The 18,759-nt window shown below is 43.1% G+C and overlaps 1 protein-coding gene across 17 annotated transcripts in view; it reads right to left on the bottom strand.

The window, feature by feature from the left end:
* The window catches only part of tns1a (tensin 1a), a 95,324-nt gene that overhangs the window by 7,049 nt on the left and 69,516 nt on the right, over nt 1–18,759 (bottom strand). For 12 of the 17 annotated variants that reach the window (XM_037762180.1, XM_037762185.1, XM_037762181.1 and 9 more), the window contains 7 exons: nt 7,712–9,397; nt 6,193–6,273; nt 5,661–5,824; nt 5,384–5,528; nt 962–1,039; nt 523–549; nt 140–221 (listed from right to left, as the gene is read on the bottom strand). In XM_037762180.1, coding sequence (XP_037618108.1) covers nt 140–221; nt 523–549; nt 962–1,039; nt 5,384–5,528; nt 5,661–5,824; nt 6,193–6,273; nt 7,712–9,397 — 2,263 coding nt within the window. The remainder of the gene's footprint in view (nt 1–139; nt 222–522; nt 550–961; nt 1,040–5,383; nt 5,529–5,660; nt 5,825–6,192; nt 6,274–7,711; nt 9,398–18,759) is intronic. The other 5 variants (XM_037762184.1, XM_037762195.1, XM_037762187.1 and 2 more) reach the window with 4 other exon arrangements.

The raw sequence follows: 18,759 nt of genomic DNA, 5'->3' as shown, positions 1-18,759 counted from the left end.
CAACAAAAAATAGACATCATTATTATTTTTCTATTTTCTATTCTGGTTGATGATGATGATCATTTCTGAATGTGTAATATCTTTCTTTCTTTTAACACACAGCAATAACTGGACTTTTTTTTTACTATTTCCAACTCACCCGTCGGTGCAGTGGACGGGACTGCTGGAGGAGAGAGGAACGTTGAACGGTTGTGCTCTGGAGTCCCCGAAACTGCGATTATCTGAAGAACACGAAGCATCACACGAACACAGAAACAGAAACACACAGTCAACTCTCAACTGCTCGTTTAACATTTTGTGTCCAGAACCAAAATGGGATGCAGTTATCGGGCGTCAGACGTGACAGAAGTAGGAGATTATTTTAATACAAGAAACAATCGAAGGAAAGCTGGGTTGAAAAGGAAAAGGTTGCAGTGAAATTTAGTTTCAATTTCTTTTTTTTTTTTAAAATGTGCAGAAGTCAGGAGAGTGTGCTGGTGTTCGGGTGCAGAGGTGCTTATTGGACACAGAAAATGCCCTTACCTTGCTCTCCATCATTAGAATCAGAGTCTGACAGCGAGAGAAGAAGAGATGTGTGGAAGAGGAGGAGACAAGGATGACACATTTGAGCGCAAAAGCAAGAACTGGAGGGTGTGTTAGCTGTTAGCATTTAGTGGAAGCATTTTCCAGGAGTAAGAAGAGCTTGGAGCAGCAGAGGGCAGCAGACACTAACAATCACAGTGTTCCTGCTCACTCAGCTTCACTGCTACAGTATGACATAATGCAGTGATGCCGCACTGGCAAGTCAAAGCTTCTACTATTCTAGTAAATAATGAAATCGGGGTGACTACTATGACATCTACATGAGAGTATATGTCTGCATTGCACCTTTAAAAATGTTCTGGATAATAACTGGATACAGAGAATGTACACAGGACGTTTACTCAAATGTGAATAAACAAATGATATTTGATGAACTGACCTGATCCACCCTGGTGGTGATGAGGCTTCAGTCCCAGCGCTGACAGAGGAGTCTTGGCCAAACCTGGAGGAGAGCGAGCTGCAGGGGGGAAGACAAAGAGGGATTGTAAAGGAATATTACAACAAATGATGCACAGCAATGATGACGGCGAGGTGAGAATTGTACATAAAAAGCCATGCAAGGATGTAAAACAACCATTGTAAGGCATGAAAATCCGTCACTTTAGCATCAAAACAATGCTATATGAAAGACATTGTATAAAAATAGTAAGGTCCAAGGTCAGAGGGCCCATAAAACAGATGTAGGGCCTATCTCTCTCTTGCAAAAACTGCACAACAGGTGCTCGATAGAGGAGAAAATATTAAAAGTACACACTATTTCTCGTAACAACCTGGATTTTTGACATGTAAATGTCAGGTATTAGTATCACCGATAAATCCCAGGTATTTTATTTCTCTCATATTCATGTTTTTCATATTTGTGGTCCTTTTCTGAAAAAGTGTAATAGGAATAAGGGCGTAAGAAAATATCGATAATATTGAGTATCGCGATATTATATTTGTGACACTGTATTGATTCTCAAAAACACTGTATTGATTTTTTATTAATAGTTTACATGTAAAGATTCAGAGAGTGATACACAAAGTTATTTCACTTAAATTTGATGCATATGGCGGTGTGTTCTTTATACTATGACAGTTTTCCTAAAATTAGATTTAAATAATTGCAATATATCGCCTTGCTTACAGTATCGCAATATATCGCCTTGCTTACAGTATCGCAATATATCGCAATATATCTCCTTGCTTACAGTATCGCAATATATCGCAATATAATCACCTTGCTTACAGTAACGCAATATATCGCAATATATCGCCTTGCTTACAATATCGCAATATATCGCCTTGCTTACAGTATCGCAATATATCGCAATATAATCACCTTGCTTACAGTATCGCAATATATCCCAATATAATCACCTTGCTTACAGTATCGCAATATATCGCAATATAATCTCCTTGCTTACAGTATCGCAATATAATCACCTTGCTTACAGTATCGCAATATATCGCAATATATCGCCTTGCTTACAGTATCACAATATCGCAATATATCGCCTTGCTTACAGTATCGCAATATATCCCAATATAATCACCTTGCTTACAGTATCGCAATATATCGCAATACAATCACCTTGCTTACAGTATCGCAATATATCGCGATAAATTGAATCAAAACCTCTGTATCATGATATGCGTATTGTATCGTCAAATTATGATGCTGTAGCTGAAAATGAGCCAATGAGCATCCATCCACAACACAAGTATGTAGTCATGAACACACAAATGATCGGGGTCCAGGTTAGATTGTGGCTGGATGAGTCGACGACAACTGGTTAAAGAGATGATGGGGTCGTATTAATGTTGCCATGCGTTGGTGGAAGAGAGAGTTATTTCCAAAATGAGATGCCAGAAAACGATCTTCTAAACACACTGATGCAAAAAGTAATAATATACAGCGATGGAAATATATAATGTATTCTTTTTATGGGACTAGATCCTTTATATTCCAGGTAACAGACATCCAGCATTTTGGAAATTAACTCCTCATTTTCATTAATCCTCCACTTACGAAAGAATCCAGATCGATAGCATGACAGGGATCCGCTCACTTAAGGTGACATGGAGAGGGGTTGAAATGCAACAGAGCAGATTCTTACTGCAACAGCTGTGTGTGTTCAGGACTGACTGCAGGATGGGGGGGGGGCAGGGCTGCTTTACAAAGCTCACAGTCAACACAAACCTGCTGCACAGGGTGCTCAATCGAATAGAGATCTAATAGATTTTGGTTGAAGGAGTCATATATTTGATTCGGCGTGTGAGGCCTTTTCTTTCACTTTTCCTTCATTTCAAAATGTCAAAAATAAAGACAACTAAATACACGAGAATCCAACATACAATGGTCACGCAACGCTGGTCAGAAAAAAAACTTTGCATCCTCCTTTAAATATGGCTGGAAACAAGGAATATCTTATGCCGAAGATTGCAAATAAGCCATCGATCGTGTACTGAAGTGTTGAACGAAAGAGAAATTCAGTGAGAAATGCCACAGTGTAATTAATATAATAATTCACAGATATCTAATTCAACCACAGACCATCGTCCTTATTTCTATATGTTTTGATTAAGTATGCACATTTTAAACAAACAGAAGATAAAAAAGGTGAAAAGAGAAGAATTAGAGGAAGAATATAATTCTATAATTTTTTTTCACTTTCACCACCCCTCCCGATTTTCCAGGGAGACTATCGTTTTCCTCCCGGGGTCACAATTCTTCCATATTTTTCTTGATTTATGACACACCTTTTTCCCTTTTTGGTTATCACAAACTGTGTCTGTCACTGTACAGCATATGTAAGCCCTACCCAGGGTGGAGGACCCCCAGATCTTTGGCTTTGGTTTCCAAATCCTACCTATTTTTGAGGTCGGCAAGTATGACTTTCACGCCTCTTTACATTTGTAGATCTAAATTTGCTTTCCAAGGAAAAACATGCCAGAATGACTAACTATGTCCCCCTAGTCATTCAAAAACAGGATTTGCACACACCTGCTCTGTGCTGTTGTTTCACTGTCAAGTCGGTCACGCAACACTTCACGTTTTTTGCCTGAAGCAAATTCAAAATTTTGCTTTGAGTGATGTGAAAAGTGCATTTAAATGTGCATCTCTGTCTGTTTCCAAAACGTTTATAAGACTAGGACCCCCCCCCCTACTCAAAAAAACCCACAATTCAACAAAAAGTGCTGCTTCTAACGTATCATTTTTTATGAATTCAGTTAAAAATCTCTATGTAATCATAATTAGAAGTGAGCAGCTGTGTGTTCTCTTGGCGAAAGGAGAGGGCCCACCCTATGCAAAACACAAAGGGTCACATAAACATCTTCAAAACGCGCTTTGCGCCCTCAGTTTGCTGCAGGACTCTCTCTCTATCGTGATGGATCAGACCTTCGCCTGCGTCCTGCTCCTGCTGAGCTTGTCTGCAATTTCCGGCAAGTACGTCTACATCCAGGAGGGAAAGACGTGGCATGAAGCTCAGAAGTACTGCCGGCTGTTTCACACGGACCTGGCTCCTGTCAGTAACGCGCAAGACATGCAGCATCTTCGGCGGCTTAGCGGCGACATCGACATCTACATCTGGATCTGGATAGGACTGGAAAGGAATTCCACAGACCGCGAGAAATGGATGTGGTCGGGAGGTGGAGCGGTGTCCACATTTTTCTGGGCCACAAGTCAACCCAATAACCGACAAAATGAAGACTATGGCATAATTAATTATGAGTATAAGTGGCACGATGCGATTCCAGGCTATGAAGACCCCTTCTTTTGCTACAGCGTGGTCGTGGTGAGGGAGAGAAAGACTTGGGAGGAAGCTGTGATCTACTGCAGGGAGCATCACCGCGATTTGGCCAGCGTGGCGTCAGACACGGAGATGATGCTGATCCAGAAAGAGTTGAGCAAAAACGCCACCACGGCACACGTCTGGATCGGTTTGCATTTCTTCCCCGGAGGCTGGCTGTGGACGGACGGGCAGTCGCTGAGCTACGAGGCCTGGGGTCGAGAGGGCAAGCCTGAGTGTCCGAAAGTGGAGCGGGAGTGTGCGGCCCTGCAGGTGACGGGAGGGACGCAGAGTAACAACGGTACAGACGCTACACCGGACACTGACGCTGCAGCGGGGAAAGGGACGGTTCACACTAATAAAACAGGAAGTTATGGAGTGGAAACTGCAGCACATAATGCTCCGCATATTCATGGATTCCCCTGGGATTCAAGTGATGCGGCTGCACACGTAAGAGAAAGTGCATGGGAGGCTCGTAACTGCGAGGAGAGACACCACTTTATTTGCTACTGAGAGTTTAACTTAGTTATTGGTTTACTAGTTTGTTTGTTTTAGTTAAACTTAAACTGCATTTTTGACTGTTTCTGTAAAGTAGTTTGCTCTCACAGGTGTTGATTTTGCTTAGTTTTTAGCAGTTTTTGTGCTGTATTTTATTTTGTTTCTATGTTAACACATTGTACAACTAAACAAAAAATAAATAAATGAAATTATAAAATAAATGTTTTTTTTATTTGATTGAAATTATTATTTAATTTATTTTTTTATTTTATTTTAATTTAATTTGGTTTCTATGTTAACACATTGTACAACTAAACTAAGTTTAAATAATAAATAAATAAAATAATAAAATAAAAAACAAACATTTATTTAGTTAATCTCATTATGTAATTCTTTCCTGGCTTTTCTTGCCCATCTTTTCGCTACTTAAATCATTTTTTTTATCAATTAGAAAAAGACAAAAGAGAGGTCAGAGGTCAGTGTTTAGAGGATTGGAGAGTGCCCCCAGTCTGCAGGCAGGGTGAACCTACACATGTTGAAGTAAGGAGTCTGTGGCGACACGGGGAAGCTGGGGGTCGGGGGGGAATTCTCACCACCGCCTCTAAAGGTGGGACTGTTGGCGAACCGGTCCGCCTCGTCGTCCTCAAACGCCTCCCGGTAGCTGTGCATCGGACCCTGGAGGAGATGGAGAGGGGACAGGTGGACACACATTTTGATGTTGTTTCCAAATCACAACGCAGAGCTTTCGCATAATATAAAAACTGCACCTGCACTTGCTTCAATCGTGTTCACACCATTAAAACTGACCTCTCTGGGTCGTCCTCCCGGGTTGAGGGCCAGATTGTGAGCGAAGTCCGGTGAGTCCACCATCGGCGTGTTGTCATGGTTGCTCTGGTACTGTCCCTCGCTGGTGGTCCGACGCCGGCCCGTCTCCTGCGTCACTTCTGGGGTCATCCCTCTGGAGCGAACCCCTGAAACGCCCCGAAATATTCACTCAACTCACTATGTTTATTTTAAAAACAGCGTTTCTTATATTGCTTGTGCAACACCATGGGAATATTTAGCATTTTATTTTAGAAGATAAACCTTCAAAAGTGGAAATCAAACACAGGAAACAATGTTTATTCTCCACTTTTGAAAGTAAAGAGAGCCAGACAGTGACAGACATACAGAGAGAAAGGGGGAATAAAAAGAGCAGTGGGAAAGGAGAAATAGAGCATAAACAGGAATTGATGAAGAAAGTAATCATTTTAAAAAATGGTTGGGATGCAGAGAAAGATTCTTCAAATGCAGGAAAAAAAATGGCAAAAAATAAAAAAGCGAGGGAAAGTGGACAAACCAGAGAAGGAAAAGGAGCGATGGCGGTCAGATTGTTGCGATGTCATGCTATCACTGATGCCCCGGATACGAGCGTTGTACTCTGTTCCCGGGGGGAGGGAGGTCGGGGTGGTGGATGGAGAGGCAGGAGGTGGAGGAGAATGGTGGAGGAGGGAGGTGAGGGAGGTGGAAGCGAATGGTGGGGAGGGTTGTCCAGACAGCAGAGAGATAGATTGAACAGAAAAAGGAGAAGAAATATCAGAACAGAAATGGATCTAATGAAAGTGAAGAGAAAATGAAAAGATTGTTCATAGTCCAATTAAGTTATATCCTATAGCTGTAAGATGAAAATAGTTGTATTTCTATAGGGTTCATGGAAATATCATGTTTAGAAATAGGATACATTTACAACTTTGCGCCACTGGGAGGCGCCTGGGAGCATCCACATGCTTTCACATAAAGGTAAATATGGATGCAGACAATGCATGGAAGCTGGAGCCTCTGAACGCCTCGGCTATTCTTACTCTCAGCCCATCTCCACTCTCACCAGCTCTGCTTTATTTCAGCCACAGAGCTAATTTTATGACTACGGGTCATTCCTCTGGTACGGCACCCCGTGATGACTCTGTTAACAGAAACTGCTGAAAGCTGCACTGCTCACGTGCTGCACGCTGCTCGAGACTAAAGATGAAGTTGAAACTTAACTAAATAAACTCTGAATACAGTACGGTGTCCAATCCGGTGAGCCTACTCAGCATTTTGGATGCACATGTTATGTATAATTTTGAGGACCATATTGATTTTTGCCTATTTATAAAACAATAAAAAGCAGATTACAGCTTAATACTTTCAAAGCACCATTGTTTTCCATTAATTTCATAATGGCAGGAAAGTTAACCCAGCCAGTTAGACTGTTATCAGGTCATTAAATGGGCGTTATCAGTGGTTATGGGTCAGAAGGGGCCTGCTACACCAACTAGTAGGTTTTATCATCGATTCACATGGGGGATCAGCGAAAGAAGGAATAAAAGAAGATGATAGCAACATCTAGTGACCATAGTAATTAGGAGAGGAGTAAAAGAGGAAGTCAGGCTATGACACAAAACACAGGCGTTTCACCCAAGAGACCGGGGTTGGCATCCCTCGTGAAACCAGCAACGTAAAGTTGTCTTTGTGTTCACAAGTGTTAAGTTTCACTTTTAAAATGTAGTTATTTTAAGTCAAAACACGATCTATTCCCCAAAACTTAACCAAGTGGTTTTGTTGCCTAAACCTAAAGAACTTGTAGCTTTGTTGCCTAAACTTAAAGAAGTTGCTTTCACAATGTTGTAGGTATAGCAGGCCCCTACTGAACCACATCTATGAGGCTTATAACGACTGATAACACACATTTAATAAGCTGTTATCAGTCGAATCAGGTGCTTGACCTGATTTGAAACTTATTTTAGATATGTAACTACCCAAAATGATCATCATGTCTGCATTTGTTGTTGTCAAAGTTACATTATTGTTGCGTTCAGACAATAAACTCTGAGCCTTACCGGCGATGCGGTGAGCCACCAGGCCCTCCAAGTTAAGCGTCTCCTCCTCTGCCTCTTGTTCTCTTGGCAAGGAGGAAGAAGATGTATCCTTGGGTTGGGGGGTGAGTGCGGGGAGAGGAGAGGAAGAGGCACTGTAGCCCGGATAAGGAGACGAGCCCTGCGGGTCCGGGGAGTGGGAAGCCCCGCCTCCTGTGTACGAGTTCACAGGCTTCACTGGCACCTGCTGGTTGAAATTAGGGATGGGATCTGTGGGGTAGTGGTGGGCTGCTTGGCGTGTGTGGAGGTAGGGCTCTGGGGTGTGTGTTGGGGTGGTGTTTTGGTGTTGGTAGCCGGTGTTGGACCTCTGGGGAGAATAGACCGGGGACTCCATCACGGGGCTCTGGTTGGGCAATGCTGAGATTCTCCCAGTCGACCGTAAGGGCTGATGAAAGGAGTTGTTGGCAGACCCGGAGTTGTTGTAACCATGGATGGCAGAGTCTGCTTGGTATGAGGGTCTTGCGAGGGTCTGTGAGAAGGGCGCCTGGGAAGAATTGAGGCTGTTCTCCCCAGGAGGCGCACTGTGGGACTTGGACATGTGGGAGTTGATTGGGTCCAGGTCGAGCATGAGCATGTTGAGCGCCTCAATGGACTGCTCGATGTCCCGCTGCGAGGCTGAGGTGGGGAAGTGGGGCAAGCTATGGGTTGACTGAAGAGGAGGGCCAAACGGGTCATCTGGGAGGCTATACTGGTGCCAGGTGTTAAGACCTCTTTGAACAGCGTCCCGGCTACTGGTGCTCCTCTCTGGGGCCCTTGGCATCAGTTTAGGGTTGGTCTCAGGGCTGCTGGCTGGCGGATTCCCAAAGGACTGTGAACGGTACATCCCTTCTCCGTTCTGGTAGTTGTTGTATCCCCCCTGTGGCGATGCAGAGTCCGTAGACCTCTCTTGCATCGCCGTGGGCGTTCGTACTCCATGCACGGGCATCTCGCTCAACTTTTCCCCAAGAACAACTCTCTCAAGGTAGGGTCCGTCGTTCGGCCTGCTGGTGGGCGTCTGTGACTGGTAGTAGAGGTCAGCCGGTGTCGCCTGGCCCTCCAGGGATGACAGCGTGCCCAAGCTGTCCACACTGTTGCCCTCTTGGCTATTGGGCAGCTCGTCGTCTAGAATATCTGTCTCACGCTCCTCTGTTGAAGGGGCGCCAACTAGCCTGGTGTGGCCCCCGTTGACGTGCACTTGGGCTGGGACCAGGTGTCGGACACCTCCTCCTGGACTGGTGGACGTGGACAGGTAGGCTTGTCGTTGGTGAATTGGTGCCTCGAGGCCGCTCAGGAGCTGGTCGAGCTCTCTTTTCTCCTGTGGGCTGAGCGGTGGGTGGGTCGCTGTTGGGTTGTTGTGGTTCACGGCGCCCTGCACGGACTGGCTGTGCTCATCGGTACGATCGGTCTTGACGGATGCGGTGGAGTTGCCCGAGTCGCTGCTCACGGAGAGGGTGTGGTCGACGGCAGGGAGGGAGGCGTGGCCTGTCACAGGAAGGGTCTGGTCAGTGGTTTGGAGGGGATGGCTGGGGTGTTGTAACTGGTTCTCAGCGTTGGTCAAGGGGCTTTCATGGACTGGGAGGCCGTTGATGGTGACAACTCCCTCCAGGGAGTCTTTCTTGCGGACCCGGGCATACAGGCTTCCATCAAGTGGACCTTGGGTGTGAACAAGATCTGAAAGAGACGTAAACAGATTTCAATCATCTTGTCTTCATACACAAACTGGTTTCATTGGCTCCAATCGTCAAGTCACATTTGCACGGCACAGAATCACTCACACCACAAGCACAGTGACCCCCCTCTGCACCCGTCTTTTTTTTACCCTGAGGTTCAGCCACCAGCAACACAGCCCCTCCAGCTCTATTAATAGCCAATTTGCAGCGCTAAAGCCCCTGTCACGTTGCGTCAGTGCGGGCCCACGTGGTCTGACGCGAACCGGGGCGGCTCCTGTCCAACGCACTGAAACAGCTGGTCTGTGCGAGCCAAAGAGAAGAACTGCAGTGCCAGTTTGAAAGCCCAGAGCTGGACTGGGAGAGGATGAGCTGTCTTCACGTCGATTTCTGGCTGCTGAATCATACTGGCAAAAGTCAGACCGATTGCCCACATGTTGCACAATCAAAGTATCAACTAAATTCTTTCACAGGAATGTGTAAAATACATAAGAATATGTATGGCATGGGGATATTTATATGATCTGTTTTTGGTGAATTTAGTTTGTTGTAAATGGGGCAGGGCAATTTCGTCTCAACTAAAAAACTAAACCAAATTATTTTGGCCTTTGGCTGTGCTTCAAATGAAGGATCGCAGAGTAACTTTATCGATGCCAACTTTCAAAACAGTCTGCATGCTTCCACAATAACACTGGGCCTAATCTAGATCTAGAATCTAAAGGAAGAGCACAAAACGTTTGGACAGTAATCGCTCTTTTGCTCCAACAGCAATTAATGGGGAAAAAGATCATCACCATCTGTTTATAGTATCAGAAGTGTGACATTTCCTCTCACACGTGTTATTTGAAGGTCCTTTTAGGAAAGTCATAGTGCAACAATGGGAAAAAAATACCGGAATAGTTTTTTAAAAAGTTGAAATATTGAAAAAACTCATTTGTGGCACATGAACACATAAACAGAGGTCAGGTACAGTACTGTAATTCACACAATGGGAGAAACAATGTGTACTTCAATTATAGGCCAGGGAACTATTTCCAAATTGTAAAACACTATACTTGTCTCCATGAAACGCAACAATCACACGTGCAACAGCTCATTCTGTGGTAACACGGATGCTTACAAGAAGAAAGTAATACACCGATCCTGGCTTCCCTGCATACATTTTGCAAAGTGATACACGACATATACATGACCGAGGCTGGCTTATGTGTGGGATATTCCAAATTGAGCGACCCCCGGGGACAGATGGTGAATCACTCGGACCGCAGCTATTTCAAAACCCATGTCAACAACAACTCACGGTAGCACAGTAGCAACACGAAGGAGAGGGGCAGGCGAGGAAGTTGTAAACACGGTTTGTTCTTGCGGTTTGTTTTTATTGATGACGCAGAGATTAACACTGTGAGAGCAAATGGCGAAGTTTAGTGTTACATTTAGTTTAATTAGTGTGGGATAGACTTTAGTCCAAAGCCTTATGGACAACATTTTGAGACAAAAGTAATTTAAATTTGAAAAATGTTTAGTTATTTGGAAAAAACAATTTAAAAAGTTTTTCTCTCTTGCCATCAATAAATCATTGATACCTAATTTTTTTATGAATTTGAATGCTTCAAATCCTAATTACTCTACATCACAGCATCAAATTAAGTGGAAACATCCTCCTTACCTGTAGTTAAGGTCAACCCTCAGAACACTCAAGAAATTATGAAATATTCCTCTTCTTGCGATCAAAAAGACACATTTCAGTCCTATCCAGTCCTTCAGTTGCCTCTCAGTGACTGAACTCCGTCTCTTACCCTCCCTGTCCTCTCTGATTCATGTCCTCTCATCACCCAACATGTGCTGGACTGGAGCGAGGCGGGGCCGTACCACTGAAGCTGCCTAGAGGGGTGAGCTGGCACTCCGGGGTGATCTGTGACTGTTCCCGGCAGCGGGGGAGGGACTCTACCACCGCCACCACCACCGCCACCACATCCCAGCTGCCTGCGAAGCGACGTCGTTTCGAATGAACTACAACTCCCACGCCTGCCTGGTGATGTCATCGGAGAGGATCCCCTCACTAAGGGGCTTTCACTGCATGGCATTCATACTAAATATTATTACTTTTTAAGGATTTGGATGTAAATAATCGACAGCATTTCAAGAGAACTGTAATTTACATTTTCCACCAGCTGAGCTCCGCCTGTCTTTGACACCCTGACCTTTAACAGAACAGGGAATGCCCTTGTTCCACTTCATAAAAGATGATCTTTTAGTGCTCCGTGGCAAAAAACGACTCAGGTTTGCCAGGGTGACACTCTTTCCAGCTGCTGGTTAACCCCATCCTGAGGTTAAATCAGGGGAGCAGACGCTGTTATGTGACATGTCATGGCTCAGAGAGGAAAGATAGAAAACAGACAAGCTAAAAATGCACAGAGCGACGGTTGCTGGGTAAGAGGCCCAACACGTTGCTGCGGTATCGTAATTATAAATGCACTACCAGGAAACATTTTGATTTGCTTTTGATTTGGTGGCTCAATTTTGGTGCTTGTTGTTGGGGATGTTGCCCTAGAGTGTTTCCACTGAATCATCATCAGACCCACAGGCACCAACTTTAGCTGATCTTCCAAGTCCAAATCAACCAAATCCAATAATAAAAAAAGCATATTTTCTGTGCTCAAACTCATACGATTTTGTCGACTAACGGATTAGCTGATTTAATCGACAGATCTGTAAAACTGAGTTTCTCCACAAAGAATCACACATAAGCACCACTTTAAATCTTGTGTTTACCAGAGATGTGCTCAGAAGTTTCTTAAAAATAAATCATGAAAACTGCATAAAAACCGACTAATCGACGAAAGAAATTGCTGACATCTTTCGAGCCTTATCCAACAGGATAAAAGTGGAGACAGAAACGTCACAGGAACGACTGACTCACAGGTCCAGTATGAATGTTTCCGGAGGGAGTCTCACCTCCTTAAACACCTTCCTCGCTATTTTCTCTCTCTTACAAACATGGAGCGAAGTGGCCCTGTGAGTTTGGTGTAATCCTCTTGACTTAGTAAAGAACGGAAATGCCAAACATGACAGGAACTTACTGAACAAGAGTTTAGGAGAGGTCAGGACCTTTACATTTGCCCCACATTCATGGCATGTGCATAAGCTGGGAGAAACGTACACATCACTTAAAAGTGCATATGCGCACATACTTTGCACATGATGGCAGCCCTGGAGTTGAATGAGTTTGCCCTCCAGTTCAGGTGACCAAGAGATGAGCAACATTGTCAGTTCGGTCAATGCGTTCCACCTCGTTTGCTCTCCACACGGACTGTTTACCTGCATTCAACCAAAGCCTGCTCAAACGTCATTGGTCAATACTACAAACAGAAACAAGAATGCTTCCGATACCAAAATCTTGTGCCGTTGTGCCTCCAGATTCTACATGTGAATGCAGAATCTGTTTGTAGAGATTAGCAAAAATCGAACCTTCCAATGAGCCAGTGTTTCGTCTCGGATAACTATGAAAATGTTGAGATTGAAAGTTCATTCTTGACTTGAAACAATCTCACTACTAAGTCCACTCGATCATATCACATGATGTTCCTGACTACCAACTACTGAGTGGATCTTGATTTGACTTTATTGAATATGAACACTGCGATCCAGGTGTGAACGAAGTATGACGACACACTAACAACATCTAATGACCCTGCATCACCTACTGTACAGCACAGTAGCATCAGATCTGGAGAGCAGACCTCCGGGCCTGATTAAAATCCAGCGACTCTCCATCTGAATAGAACAAATACCTTTCTTCTGGTGTCAACAAATAGCTGCAGCAGACCCCAAATTTAGATTGGTTGAGTCACCGAGGCTTGGCTAACAACTTGTTTCCCCATTGCGGTAAACGAGCGTAACATGCCATTCTCTCTGCTTAAAAGGACAAAAGCAACGTTTACCACTACTCATTTACATATTCAATGAAATGCAGGTTCCAGAAGTATTTGTACATAAGAAAATAAACTTTTTTGACTTCAATTTAGCATCTAAAGTTGCCCTTTCGTTAATGTCGGTCTTGCACAAAACACAAACCCACACCTGTCCATTCTCTATATTCTCTCATGCGACAGGTGCGTTACTCTCTTGTGAAAAGTGCCAGAGGCATTGCTCACACAGACACACACACACACACACACACAGACACACACACACACAGCACCTGCCTCCTGGCTGTATTCTCTTAAGTGTTTGCCTGAGTGTCTCATTGCCACATCGCAGCCTTGGAGGCCATTAAAAAGCCATTTAAACATCTGCGGCCAATGGTTTATTATAAATAGACAATGTGCTACGACCACTGTTATTGTTGTCTCAAATGCACCAGCTGGGATGTGGATTATATACATAGTTAGTACAGGACATTTGAGATTAACAGGCCCAGGGTGATTGAGGCAGCGCATTTGTCAACACACCTATAAAGCAATGGGAACACGGCTGGTTGGCCATTTTGGTGCTGGACATTGTATGTGTTTCATGCACACATATTACTCCCTGGGTTCTTGGTGTATAAACCTGTTAGTTTAGCACTGAATGTGGGAAGTCAGAAGTGGGCCAAGAATCATTGCCCTCATGGAGGAAAAAACATTAATGCGAGGGTTGAAATGTTAGTTGTATTGCTTCTTAAAACCACCGGCGTCCTTCGATTGTACAAATTCACCCAACTTTATCATTATAGTGATTTACTTTACCTTATTCTAACTCTGGTGATCATACTTTCCTCCTTCACATATTGCATTTTGTTGGTTTCAATACCCAACACTGAAGTCCAAAAGACATAAGAAGTTGACTTCCTAAGGATCTGTGAAGGCGTTCCTCAGGGCTCTGTTCTAGGACCACTTCTGTTTTCACTTCATATTACACGTTTTTATGCATATGACTTTTCATATTGTAAAATAGCCTCTTAATTCTTGTCAATATCCAATCTACAAGTAGATGGTCCTGGAACTGCCACCTATAGATCGTTAATTGGTATTTATTGACATTTTTTTAAATAAACCAAACTTAAATAATACAGCGATTGGAATTTGCATTGTTAGAAAATTAAGGATCTGTGAAGGAGTTCCTCAGGGCTCTGTTTTTCCTTATATATTACTACTTTTTATGCATATGAGATTTTCTTTATAGTAAAATAGCTTCTTAATATTTGGCAATATCCAATCTACAAGTAGATTGTCCTCAAACTGCCACTTATTGATTGGAAATTGGTATTAATTGAAAAAATCCTGAAGAAAATACAGAGACAAGGTTAAATTTGCATCATTAGAAAATGAAGGATCTGTGAAAGGGTTCCCCAGGGCTATGTTCTTGGACCACTATGGTTTTCTCTCTACAGTAATACGTTTTATGCATATGACATTTTGTATAGTAAAGTAGCTTCTTGATTCTTAGTAATATCAAATCTATAAGTAGATTTTCCTGGAACTGCCACCTATTGATCGTAAATTGGTATTAATTGAAAAAAATTCTGAAAATAATACAGAGCCAAGATCCACCACCAACTATTTACTTTTTTTTTTTGGGGTGGATTTTTCTTTGGATTCTCTTATTTGCTGAAGTTGCCAGGTGTGGTGGAAACTTAAAGACGGGCTTGACACACTTGACCTTATAAAAAGGGCCAAACCCATTTTTACGAATCCGGACACATATAAATATAGAAACTCACCTAACGTTCACACGCATAATTAAATGGTGGGTCTCTCACTCACTTGGGAAAGAGGTCTGCAATCATAGTTTTATTGGATATGGTGTATGATTTCATGTATGTTTATAAATGCATATTTGCACGCACATGCATACAGACATCTACAGTAAGAGCTATTTAGAGTGGGATGTTGACCTGTGTTAGAAAGGTCTCTTTGGAGTTGGGAGAGGGTCTATGGGTTAGATGGAAACTGGGTGTGCATGTGTGAGAGCAGTAAAACTGGGAGGTTGGGAAAAGTGAATCACCCCGCTTGAAAGATGAAAAGAACCAAAGTGCATTAAAGACAAACCGAAACAATACTCAACTTGAACTAAAGGAGCAGGAGGAGAGTGGTGCACTGTGTCCCTCTAAGATAGTAGTCGGTTTCAAGAGAGAATGATGCAGATTGATAAAGAAATGGATAATGAATTAAAAAATATTCTTGGAAAAAGCAGTGTAAAGGAGATAAAGTAACACTTTTTGGTTATTTATTGGATTTAAAGACTCAACAGTTGGTCTTGTTGATTATTTTTTTTAATGATAAATCAAATGTACCCATCTCAACTTGTTATTAACAGAACACTAGCGAACAACAGTCCAAGTGGCAAAGAGGACAAGGGACAGCACGGAGACTAAGGCCCGATTCCAAACCACCCAGATGTGCAACCACCTAGAGGTTAAGATGGATATTTCTTTTTCATTGTGACCAAAGTATCTTGTTGTATCTTTGTGTTGCGAAGATCCTTAACTGCCCCTTTTCAGTCAGTTGCCGACTATTGCATGTACAATTATAAACACCAACATGCAGTGGCAGGCATGTACATGCACAAACATCCACTCTTGTCAGCGAGCCATCAGGTATCTCTCAACAAGATGTGACATTCACCGCCACAGCTTTCGTATCGCCGTGACGACGGCCCGTCTGCATGCCAGCGGTGGGGTGACTGGGTGTGACTGACAGCTGACTGACTTGTCTTAAAGACCTTAGTGAGTGAGAAAACATCTGCGTTAAGCCCATTTATTCCTGCGTTTGATCTCAAAATCGTCCTTTTTCCTAAAACTTAGGAACTATTTTACGTGTATTACAAAGAACTATGTTTAGGCTACATTGAGGTTGTGGCAGCAGAGCATGAGAGAGAAAGAGCTAGACCCATCATCAAGGGATGATGTGACAGTCCATCAGTGAAAAAGGTGTCATGGTTGGCGTATCAGTGACTGGCACAAGGAAAACTGTCGCGGTTTTATATTTGCCATGTCTGCCTCTCGGCCCGTCTCTCAGCCAGTGTCCAGCTGTCACCGATCGCGGTGACGTGACGCGACCGTATCAGTGTCTGTCTCCGCGGTTGCTTTCGGGGTGATGTCATCCATCCGCCTGTCTGTCATCTGAGCGACTGTCATAAAAGACTATCCGTCTGTCTGTATTTCTGACTGACAACCAGCTGCACTCCGCGTCTGATTCATGTCGACTCTTTTCTCTTTTGCGAGAGAGGAAATGTCAGATCGAGCTGCGGATTGGGATTTTTAGCAGGTCGGTTGAACGTGAATGAGACACATTTACGTTTGAATTACTAAACAGATGGGTGACAAGAAGAAGCTAATATAATCTGATATATTAGTGGCAACAAACTCAGCTTAATATTGATGAGGAAATATGCATTTATGTTGTTATTAACTGTATATTTTGAACAGAGTTTCAAATTCTTTTCTATCACTTTAAAAAGGTTAAAGGTACCCTGTGGAGTTTTTCACCACTAGTAGTGCTATAGAGCAACATTTGTTTGGATCGTGCACGCGCTTGAGGATGCACTATTCCACTGACCCACAGTTAGTGGCGGTAATGTGCACTGACAAACGCAAGGAAGACGAGGACTGCAAGCTAGCAAACGTGCATGTAAACACTGCATGTAGGGCTGTCAATCTGTTAAAATATTTAATCGTGATTAATCACCCATTTTTTATCCATTCAAAATGTACCTTAAAAGGATTTTTGTCAAGTATTTCATACTCTTATCAACATGGGAGTGGGCAAATATGCTGCTTTATGCAAAATGTATGTATATATTTACTATTGGAAATCAATTAACAACACAAATCAATGACAAATATTGTCCAGAAACCCTCACAGGTACTGCATTTAGCATAAAAAAATATGCTCAAATCATAACATGGCAAGCTGCAGCCAAACAGGCAACAACAGCTGTCAGTGTGTCAGTGTGCTTACTTGACTACGACTTGCCCTAAACTGCATGTGATTATCATAAAGTGGACATGTCTGGAAAGGGGAGACTCGTGGGTACCCATAGAACCCATTTACATTCACATATCTGGAGGTCAGAGGTCAAGGGACCCCTTTGGAAAATGGCCATGACAGTTTTTCCTCGCCAAAATTGAGCCTAAGTTTGGAGTGTTATTTAGGCTAGTTTCATGTGATACCAGTGTCTTCACTAGCTTTAAAATTAAGCTTGCTACAACCTAAAAGAAAGTTCCAAACCACTGTGCCTGCTCCCATCCACTCCTCTCAAAAGTTAGCAAGTTAACGAAATGCCTCAGACATTAAAAGAGGACCAACATGATCACGTCTGGCCTGCGTGTCTGCCTCTGTACGTCTGGCTGTCTCCCGACTGGCGGCTTGGTTTTTCTGTGCATCTGTCCGTCCATCTGTCTTTCGCACATGAGGATCAGTAGCTGTCATAAAAGTACATCTGCCTGCTGTCTACCTAGAAGTCGGTCTGTCATCTCAGTCTCCTTGAGAGCTTCGGTGTGCTGTCTGTGTTTAACTCTCAGAGACGACCTGTTGTACGCTCTGTATTTTAATCTAAGTGCAAAAGAGGGACAGTGGATTTGTATACCCGTATTGATAAAAAAAAAAAGTGGATTATTATGAATAAAGTTCAAGAAGTGCAATTTTAAAATACAAAATCAACAAAACCATGAAAGCAGTCTCGGTCTCGTATGTTTTTCAGAAAGGATTCGACGGAGCGACTTTCAGAAATTACAAATGAGGCTCGAAGTCAACTAAAATCGATAACATTCGTGGAGAAAAAACACAAAGGCAGAGCGGGAGACAGACAGAGAGAGAAAGCCATATGAGGACATCTTGACAGACAGTAGGAGAAAGGAGGCATTAAGGGATGAGGAGTGGCTCAGTGGGGTTTCCAGGGCTGGGATTTGAACCTGCTGCTGTAGCTCACCGCGCTGTCAGCAAGAGGTCTAACTAGAAGCATTATGTGCTCGTGCAAAGACACACACAGAGGAGCTTTTAAAATACCTGACTGCTCTCCGTTTTCTGCGCAATTTTGTCCGCCACTTTTAGTGGAAACTGGACTAGATTGGATACCAAGTATAAACAGCATAATAAATGCTTTAAATGATGTCATTTAAATGCTCTAAAGAATAAATATTTTGTCGTTTGTACCAGAAGACGCCCCGTTTTTCAAGTATATCTCATATTTTGTGTTCACATGTCAAATATATATACATATAAACAAGCTTTTCAACTACATGCATTGTATCCCAGTGCGAGCTTTCTGGAGCTCACATGAAGCTACCAACCAAGCAGCTCCCTAATAGTTTTGGTATACCCAAATTGCAGCCCCTGCTCATAAAATGTTCCGCACACAAATTGCTCGCTCCGTGACTCATTTCTT

The sequence above is a fragment of the Sebastes umbrosus genome, chromosome 24, assembly GCF_015220745.1.
Source record: "Sebastes umbrosus isolate fSebUmb1 chromosome 24, fSebUmb1.pri, whole genome shotgun sequence".
Lineage (NCBI taxonomy): Eukaryota > Metazoa > Chordata > Actinopteri > Perciformes > Sebastidae > Sebastes > Sebastes umbrosus.
Note: the sequence above shows the minus strand (reverse complement) of the source record. Positions and strands in the feature narration are given on the sequence as shown.